The sequence below is a fragment of the Echinops telfairi genome, unplaced genomic scaffold (assembly GCF_000313985.2).
Source record: "Echinops telfairi isolate 266 unplaced genomic scaffold, ASM31398v2 ScPeMD7_15;HRSCAF=58, whole genome shotgun sequence".
NCBI classification, from domain to species: domain Eukaryota; kingdom Metazoa; phylum Chordata; class Mammalia; order Afrosoricida; family Tenrecidae; genus Echinops; species Echinops telfairi.
Window position 1 is genome coordinate 12,146,529 of NW_022103912.1, and position 10,173 is coordinate 12,156,701.

A 10,173-nucleotide genomic window follows, 5' to 3' on the forward strand; every position below is an offset into this window, starting at 1 on the left:
TTTTCCATGTCTTCCAAGTTGTTGAATTCATTGAAGTACAATCCTTCGTAGTATTGTGTAATTATCCTTTTAATTTCATTAGGTTCTGTAGTAATGCCCCCCCTTTCATCCCTCATTCTTGCTATTGAAATTTGTTCCCTCCTTTCTTTGGTTAGGGTTGCCAGTAGTCTGTCGATTCTGTTTATCCTTTCAAAGACCCAACTTTTAGCAGCATTAATTTTTTCCATAGTTTTCTTATTTTCACTCTCCTAAATCTTAGCACTGATTTTTATTATTTCTTTTCTTTTGCTATTAGTGGATTGTCCTGCTGATTCTGCTCTAGTTGTTGTAAATTTTGTGCCAGCATATCAACCATGAGTCTTCCTTTCTCAGGTGTTCATGTATTGCTATGAAACTTCCTCTGATAACTGCCTTTGCTGTGTCCCATTTAGTTTTGGTATGCCGTGTTCTCATTCTTGTTGGTTTCTAGAAATTTCCTAATTTAATCTCTGATCTCTGCCAGTAAGCACTCCTTTTGCAATAGACAGTTATTCATTCTCCCATTGTTTACTCTTTTTTTCTTCATCTTCCTTTTGTTGTTTTCCAGCCTTATGGCACAGTGGTCAGAGAGAGAGGTCTGTATGATACCAATGTGTGTAAATTTATGTAGATTCACTTTATGCCCCAGCATGTGGTCTATCTTCGAATATGTGCCATGCGGACTTGAAAAGAATGTGAAATTTTTTCTGTGTTAAATGAAAAGTTCTGTAAATATCTATCAGGTCAAATTGTCTAATTGTAGTGTTTAGATCTCTAGCCTCCTTGTTGAGTTTCTTTCACTGTGATCTATCTTTCTCAGAGAGCGATGTATTGAAGTCACCCACTATAATTGTTGAGGCTGTGATTTCTTTTTTCATCTTTTGGAGAGTTTTGTTGACGTATTCAGCGAGTCTCTCACTGGGGAATATATGTTTACAATGCTTAGTGGTTCTTTGTCTAGCGTTCCCTTGAACATTATATCGTGTCCCTCCTTATCTCTCTTTATGGTTTGCACTTTGAGGTCAATTTTATCCAAGATTAGGATTGCAACCCCTGCTTTTTTTGAATTGCTGTTTGCTTGGTATGCCTTTCTCCAGCCTTTGATTCTCAGCCTATTTTTGTCTGTAGCCTTGAGTTATGTCTCCTGTAGACAGAAGATTTCTGGGTTGTGTTTTCTAAGCCAGTCTGCTAGCCTCCGTTTTTTAATGCCTGAGTTCAATCCATTGATATCCAGGGTTATTATCTCCATCTGTGGACTCTGTGATGTCATCTTATACCTTGTGTGTTGAGTGTTTTCCTACCTTCCTTTCTTAGTAGTGTGTTGTGCATGTGTGTGTGTGTGTATCATTCTTGACTTCTTTCCATCCTTAAGCCAATGCTATCTTGGGGTCTGTCTTCTCTTTGTTGCCCTCTGGGTGTTGTTGTTTTATGTGGCAGTCTCTTACTTATGCTTGGTAAGTGCTGTTCTTCTGCCCATACTGCATCGGCAAGGATCTTTTGTAGGGATGGGTTTCTTCTAACATATTCTTTGAGTTTTTCCTTCTATTGGAAGACTCTTACTTCTCCATCTATCTTGATCGATAATTTGGTTGGGTAGAGTATTCTGGGGTTTGCATTGTTTTCCTTCAAATTTTGCAATATGTTACTCCACTCTCTCCTCTTCTTCATAGTTTCTGCTGATAGGGCTGAACGTGTTCTTATTTGGGAACCTTTATAAGTGATTGCTTGTTTTTCCCTAGCTGCTCTCATGATTTTCTCCTTTTCTTCAAAGTTGGATAGTTTAATTATTATGTGCCTTGGTAACTTCTTGGGATTCGGTCTAGCTGGTGTTCTTTCAGCCTCCTGAATGGTTGCCTGATTTTCATTCATTAAGCTGAGGAAGTTTTCCTCCAAGAGTTCTCTCACTATTGTTGCAGTTGACTTCTTTGTTGTGTCTTCCTCTGGTAATCCAATCATTCTAATGTTGTTTCTCTTCATAGCATAGACATAGCTCTTAGGTTTTCTTCAGCTTCTCTGATGATCTTATTAGATTGTTGTTTGCGTTTGTTTAAGTCTCCTTGGATGTCCTCCAAGTCACTGGTGCGGTTCTCTGCTTCCTCCAGTCAATTCTCAAGATCCGTGAGTCTGTTACTGGTTTTTATTATCTCCTCCCTAAGCTCTTGCATTTCCCTTTGCTATATGGACTTTATCTCCTCTATCATTTCATCCTTTTTCTGTATTCTTTCCCTCATATCCTGTATGACTCCAAGCAGCTTTCTAAAATTTTCTCTCTGTGGCAGATCAATGTCTGCTTCTTCTATGCACGTTGTTTGGTTCAGAACATCTTCTGCCATTGACTTTTGTTTCTCCTGTTGTTTTTTGTTGTTGTTGAGGTTGTTGGGGGTGATGGCTGATTTCATTGCATTGATTTAGAGGAGCCAGGTTCCATTTTCCAGGGTGTGGAAGATCACTGGCTCTCTCTGCGAGACTTGGAATGCTTCTTGGAACTGCCTACAGCTAACTTCTCTATGGAATTAGACTACCACTTTATCCTCTTGTGGCTTCCCTCTCAGGGGACTGCCCCAGGAGGTTGTTGAGTTGCCTGCTTTGGAGTAGAACACCACGAATGGTGGGCAGAATTGCTCTGGCCAAGTAGGTCACTGCAAAGGTTGGTCAGTGGTTCCTGAAGCAGCTTGTAACGTTGGTGAGTGTTGGCTGAGCTGTCTTAAGCCATGTGAGGCACTAAGATAGGTGGGAGGAAGTTCCCTCAGTCACGTGGGACAACAGAGGAAAAATAGGAGCTCTCCTAGCCACACAGTCAGGAAAGCCCCCAGTAAGAAGTTGGGCAGAGTATCCCCTGGTGGAGGTCGGCCTGCCTTTCCCCAGCCTAGGGCTAAGCTACACAGGGTGGAGCTCACCTAACTGGGTGTGGGGCAGCGTAAATGCCCTACACTGAGGGGAGTGATCTGGAGGTTGGCAGTGGAGAGTGAGAGAACAGAGAAGAGACAAAGAGGAGGAAAAAAATTAAAAACTAAGCCCGCTGAGACTGTGGGGGGATAGAGGGAAGAGAGGGAAACAAAAGTAACAATGTTGGCTGAGGCCCAATCCCTAGCCGTGGGGTTGAAAGGATTTAATCCCTGTCCCGAGGTGGCAGTAAACTGTGGCTGTTGAGATTAAGCCCCTGTGCCTGTCCCAAATGGTCCCAGCTCTGGCCGAGACAGTGTCAGGGGTAGGGTCAAACCCTAACTGGCCTACACTGTGTTAAGCCACAAGTCCCCAGCCCCTCAAAACCTTGTGGATCTGCACCTACTTATCTTTATGATGCTCCTCCTACGATCAGGCAGTGTTAAATTTCCCTCTTAGTAACTCTCCTGGACTGATTTCTGCATAGTCCCTCTGGTATATGTTACTCAGTCACCATCTTCCCCGCCTTCCTGGATGTTGTAATTTTTAAAAACAAAATGGTAATGATTTTCTTTTCTTTTTATTCTGATCATTTTGTTGGGGGCTCTTACAACTCTTGTTACAATCCATACATCAATTGTATCTGACATATTAGTACATATATTCCATCATTCTTTTTTAGACATTTACCTTCAATTGAGCCCTTCTGGTCAGCTCCTCCCCACCCCCACCCCTCCTGAAATATATTTCTTAATGTAGGGTCACAACCAAATTGCTTGAATCTGTTTAATACATAGACCAATGCTCCTATTTTGTGTATTTATTCTAAAATGAATTCTTCACTAAGTGAGTACTATTTAAATAAAGTTTCCTTTTTAAAACTGAAGCCATTGGAGAGAACTACAGTTCCCCTGTACTATCACTCCCCCTCCTCAAAAGTAATCCTTATCAACAATTTGTTGTATATCTTTTCAGATTTTACATATATATACACATACATTTGTGTGTATATCTATAGAAACTATTTAGTATTACTTATGTTCATTTAAAAAAGCTAAATTACATGGGCTCCTAACAGAAAACAGTTGGCACACTCAGACTAGAATCATTTGAAAATAATCAATAAAATGACTATCTATAAAGGTATAGGCATGTGATGATATCATAGAGGTAGGCAGGAATTAGACTATACCAGGTCTTATAGGGAAAGCTGAGGAGTTTGGATTTTACCTCCAGTGCAATGGACACTCACTCAAGTGTTTGAGGAAGTAGCACAGTAATGAGATCTCATTTAGGGTTTCTCAAGTTTGCTATGGCTGCTTTGTGGAGAAAGGAGTTGGAGAGAACCAGAGAAAGAATGGTTCAGAGGTTGGAGTAGTTATTCTGATGAAAGATTATGATGACTTGGACCAGGGTTAGAGAAGAAGAGATGGAGAGAAGGGAGAGAATTAAGAGCACAAATACCCGAGTTGATTGCTACTTTTCCTTGGTCCATGAGAAAGGAAAACAGAAGCCTGAAGTCTTCCTCATTTATGCAAGATGTGAATGTGCCACTGCACTTGAAAAAGAAATGTGCCTAACCTTCTCCATGCAGGAGAGTAACTGGCCAAGGTCCTATCCTAGGACAGAGGAAACTATAGTGAGGCTGGGTGTAATTCATGATCAGGTCAAGAGGACGAGAAGGAAGGCAAAGAACACTAGCAAACCAAGCTCACGGCCTTGGACCATCAAACGTGCTCGGTTATAGAGTAGGGTTCATGGGTAACCATGAAGCCCAAAAGCATCATCAGAGATAAAGTGCTTCAAGGCAGAGGAATGGCCAGGAAATAGCCTGGTCCCTACTTAGCCACACATCATTAATAGCTAGCAATATAACTAATGCTTAACACATGCCAGCTACTATACTACACAGGCCATGCAGATTAGCCCATTTCATGCTCTCAACATCTCTTTGAAGATAAGCAAACTGAGCCTCAGCAATGTTGCTTACATTGCTCAAAGCCACAGTGGTAATGGCTATGTGAACCTGGGCAGTCTCATGTCAGGGGCCTGGCTCAAGAATTACTCCAGAACCACAAACTGGAGGTCCCATTTAGAGCATGCTGCCATCTTCTGAACAATAGTAATAAAAGGCAGTGTGTACAGGCAGCAGGTATGACCTCAAGGGAAAACACCCTGCTCAATGCTGATGACTCACTTCATTGTCCACCTCCTCCTGTAGACAGGTAGGTCAGAAGACCTGGTGCTATTCGAGAAGACACTTATCTTTATTTATGTACTGCAATCCAGTTGGTTCTGACTCAGCACGAGTGTGTCAGTCTTTCTGGGAATGGATAGCATGATCTTTCTCCCAAGGAGTGGCCGGTGGGTTTGCACCCCCACCTTTGTCGTTAGCGTCCAGCGCCAATTGTCACGCAACCACCAGAGCTCATTGCACTTTGAAGTTTTCTCCAAAACTTTGATCCTACTAAGATCAGTGTGCAATCCCACCACAGTCAATCCCAGAACACTTTCTTCTTTCTCTGACACGTTGTTGTTATTTCTCCATTTCCCCCCAACTTCCCATGCCATGCCCCCAGATAACTATTAATCAAGTTACTGTCTAGATGACATATACAGAAAATCATAAAAAACACAAAAAGGAAGCAAACAAAACAAACAAAAACCATCCACAGTGATATACCTAAATAAATAAATAAATAAAACACCCAGAGGGAAAACCTCAATCAAAAGAAAGCCAAAAAGTGTTAATAATTGAAATAACTTTAAAATAGATTAAAAAAGGAGGTCAAATGATAAGGTGTTACATTTTAACCTAACCAACCACATCTGCCAGAATCACCTTTAGCAAGGCTATTGACATCCCTCGACTAGGGTCGGAGAGGATTCACCAGCGGTTTTATCCATAGGAGGACTCTGCAGATGGATTTTGGGCTTCCAATGTCATCCAAAGCCTTCTGCAAATCTACTCCCAAATTTTTAAGAAATTCAAATGTCTACACAGAGATATCTCTTCTCTATAAAACAAGAGGGTTGGACTAAATAGTCAGTCTCAAAGGTCTTTCCCAGCTATGAAATCAATGTTCTGGATCTAGAGTTTCCCAGCCAGTAGCCAGAGGCTCAGATCAGCAAGATAACCAGTCATTCTAATCAGCCCAGAAAGCTCTGAGCATTGACTTATCTCACTCTACTTTGGGCCACTGATTCCCACAGAGCACACCCCTTCCACTCCAGGTCAACAGAAGGGCATAAGGAAGACCGAGATGGAATCAAATCAACTCCAAAGGGAATTGAGTAAAATCCCTGAACATGCTAGGAGAGAAACACACCCGCAGGCACACAATTAAAGTGGGTTGAGCCTACCTTTGGCTGATGTAAATCTTCTGCCCTAGGGAGAAGCAAAGATGCTGAAAGATGGGAAGGTCTTCAGAGTGGTCAAGAAGAACTGCTGGGATCCAGATGTCCGAATTAGAGAGATGGACCAAACAGGTACTTAAAATGAGAAATCCTGTCCATATTTGCATCTAATGAAATCACAATGCCTGACCTTAAAGTGCCACTTTACATGGTAACACTGACTTCTTTCTCTGCCAGGCTAGGGTGATATGGGGTCTTGTATTATAACGACTTTAGAGTGGAGATTTTGTTTTATAAAAAAACAAGTGTGCCTGGTTTAAAATAGACTCTTGTGACATTAAAAAGATAAAAGTGTCCTTTTATTATTTAAAAACAATTTTAAGTTCAAAGGTGGTAGCATTGTTAGTCACTGTATTAGACCAGGTTGACTAGAGAAACAAATCCAGGGACATTCATATATGTATAAGAGAGACCTTTATATCAAGAATTATATATCAAGCAAACATCCCAGCCTGGTACAGATCAAGTCCATAGTCCCTCTTCAGACTCACGCAGCCACACACAATGCTGCAAAATGCAGGAAGATCACGGGACAGTGGGTGCAAAGTCTTGCAGATCCAATGGCAGTGAACGCATCTCCAGGGCTCTGGCTTCCATCAGCATAGCTCCATGTGGCTCATCAACAGGAAGGTGAAGCAGAGATAAGAAGGGAGGTTCCCAGGACCCTTCCCATGTGGAGGTCACACACACAAGGTGGTACCATCAGGCTGTGACCTGATTGAGAGGCTAGACTCCACCCCTTCACTCTATATATCAAGTTGACAAGAGATTATAAGTCACAGCAACCTTATGTAAAACAGAAGGAACCACTGCCTGGTTCTAGCCTCTCATGACAATCGCCAGCATGATGGAGTCCATTTTTGCAGCTCTTATTCCACCCCCACCCACCACTCACCACCCTCCTTTGCTGATCCTCGATTTCACCAAACACGATGTCCTCTTCTAGCAGTCGAAACGTTAGTGCCATGACACACAAGCCACCAGAGTACAGCAAAGTTAAAGATGCTTGATGGTCAAGTGTGTGTTATTTCCTTAATACAGACCCAATCAATAAAGCAGTAAACATGATCGTTCTTTGATTATGAAAGCCACGTGCCTGCAGAGGCAGCCTTAGAAGTCCACCTATTTCAAGAGCTTGTTTGGTGCTCCCCCAAACCAAAGTCCCTGACATCGAGTCGAGTTCAACTCACAGCAACCCTATACAAGGCTGTAAATCTTTATGAGAGCAGATAGCCTCATCTGTTGCCCAAAGAGCAGCTGGTGGATTTGAACCCTTGGCTTTGCAGTTAACAGTTCAAAACTTACCCAATAGTGCCACCAGGATGCCTTGGTTCTGGTGCACAGTAAACAGAAAATGCCCCCTAATACATAATAAATATGTTGGCAGGTTATGGAATTGGTAGAAATGGTAGGTGGCATGTAGAAATGGTAAACCAAAAAACCAAACTCACTGCCATCGAGTCTACTCCTCTCAGAGCGAGCCTGTAATACTGAGTAGGACTGCCTCTGTGAGTTTCCAAAACTGTAACTCTTTCCAGGAGGAGAAACTTCATCTTTCTCCTGCAGAGAAGCTGGTGGCTTCAAACTGCTGACCTTGAAGTTCACAACCCAATGCATTACCCACTCCACCAAGAGAGCTCCCATGGAAACAGTGGTAATTAGAACAACATAAGCATTGATGTGTACTTTCAGAATCTCTACAATGAAACCAGATCAGAGAAGAGAGAAGAATTACAAAAGGTCCATTTCAGAGCTGAATTGCTAACCATTTCCAGCAACTGCTTTGCATTTCTTTTTTCATAGGAAGAGGATCCAAAAAGTGTGTGAGGAAATTCCATTCTCTTTTAATTCCATTTTCCAGGAAGTGTCTGAAGGTCCATCATTTTAAAAAACCATGCAAAAGGAAAAGTGATTAGATGTGTAAAGCACCATCCCTTTTCCTCCTCTAGGGCCTCAGAGCCTTCTCAAAACCAGAGTGGGGTGTGTGTGTGTGTGTGTGTGTGTGTGTGTGTGTAGGGGTGGGGGGTGAGCAGAAGTGGGGGTACTGAGCTCCCACCCAGGACCCAAGCGGGTCTGATGGTTCAACAATCCCAGCACTCCCTAGGCAAGCACTGGCTGAGGCCTTATGAGGCACTGACACATATTATCTCACTTCATCTTATTATTTTCAACTCTCTCCGCTTTGGATTGTAGCAAATGACCAAGTGCTGCCAATGACATTTCCCTCCCCAGTGAAGCCTTCTAGGGTCTTCTGTTCTTGGTCCCCATCCTTTTATTCCCTTATCTCCACAGGGGAAGTGAGATGTTGTAGTTAAGCGCCTGGGGCCAGACTACCTGAGTTCAAATTCCAGGATTGCTACTGACAAGCTGTGTGTTCATGAGCAAACGGTTTAACCTCTGTTCTTCAGTTTCTTCATCTGTAAAATAGGCAGAATAATAGATCCTATTAGAGTTGGTGTAGGATGAACTGAGGAGTGTGTTTAGATGATTAAGACCATGCTGGGCAGAAAGAAAACATTCAGCAGGCATTCATCATAATGGTTCTTTCAAATACAGCTAGAGAACAAAATGCTAAGAACCAAAGATGCCCGTGCACTTCATTTGAGCTGTAGCTGTAACCCTGGCTTTCTGAGACCAGCAACCTAAGTCTTACTCCAATTTTTTTTCTCCTCAAAAGGGCGAGTCCTTGAACTGGCATCATATTTAGCAGAGACCCTTGTTTTTTTGCTGTAGTTCTAGGGAGTTTGTCCTATTTCACCTTCCCTTTGACCTCAATATATGAGGAAGCTTCAAAAAGTTCGTGGAAGAGTGGAAGTAAGAGATAATGTAATTTTTCCGGAAACTTCTTGAAGCCCTTCTTCCTTCTAAAACATAGATGTGAGGGCATACCCTCCCCCCAAAACGATGCTCATTTGTTTTTATGACGTGAAGGGGACAGTGCATTTGAAGTTTGTTCTACCAGGTCAGACTGTTAATCAAGCTTTCTATTGAGAGGGTTTGAAAAGATAGCATAACAGTGTTCAATAAAAAAGGCCTGATTTGTGGCAGATGGGGGACTGGTTTTGCCACCAGGACAATGCATCTTCTCATGCAGCCATCTCAGTGTGCCAGTTTTTGGCAAAAAACAGCATGTCTCTCTTGGCCCATGCACCTTACTCCCCTGACCTCACTCCATGTGACTTCTTTTTGTTTCCACAATTAAGAGAGACATGAAAGGACAGCAATTTGATGATGTAGAACAGGCGAAGGAACAAAAATGAAGTAGGTGCTGTCAGCCATCCAAACAGATGAGTTTGAAAAATGTTTCCAAAAGAACTAGGAGGCAAAAGACACTTAGAGAGGTATAAATATAGGTATGTGTATGTATAAATATATTACTATGTAACAATAGGGATATAGGTCTATGTATCTATATTTATTTGTTAAGTATCAAGGTAGCTGACTAACATTGGACCTCTATTCAAGTCCTCCCTCAATGCAATAACACTTTATTCTAATATCCTGGCATTATGTGATGCTCATCTTCCTGACACGATCACTGAAGTAAAAAAGGGAGCATAAGCAAATATGGTGAAGGAAGCTGCTGGTGTCTAGCTATTAGAAGATATAGCATCTGGGGTCTTAAAGGCTTGAAGTTAAACAAGTGGCCATCTAGCTAGGAAGTAACAAAGCCTACATGGAAAAAACACACCAGCCTGTGTGATCATGAGGTGTCAACAGAATCAGGTATTAGGCATCATAAGACCCAAAACAAACAATCATATTGATGCAAACGGGGGTTGGGGGGAGTCAGAGTGGAGACCCAAAGTCTATCTGTAGACAATTGGACATCCCCTCACAGAAGGATCACAAGGC

General features: G+C 42.2%; 1 protein-coding gene across 2 annotated transcripts in view; it reads left to right on the forward strand.

Moving 5' to 3' along the window:
• The window catches only part of ACMSD (aminocarboxymuconate semialdehyde decarboxylase), a 69,583-nt gene that overhangs the window by 21,602 nt on the left and 37,808 nt on the right, over positions 1-10,173 (forward strand). The window contains exon 3 of one of the 2 annotated variants that reach the window (XM_004711896.2): positions 6,294-6,390. In XM_004711896.2, coding sequence (XP_004711953.1) covers positions 6,294-6,390 — 97 coding nt within the window. Of the gene's footprint in view, positions 1-6,293; positions 6,391-10,173 lie in introns of those variants that run through there. The other variant, XM_013007051.2, reaches the window with a different exon arrangement.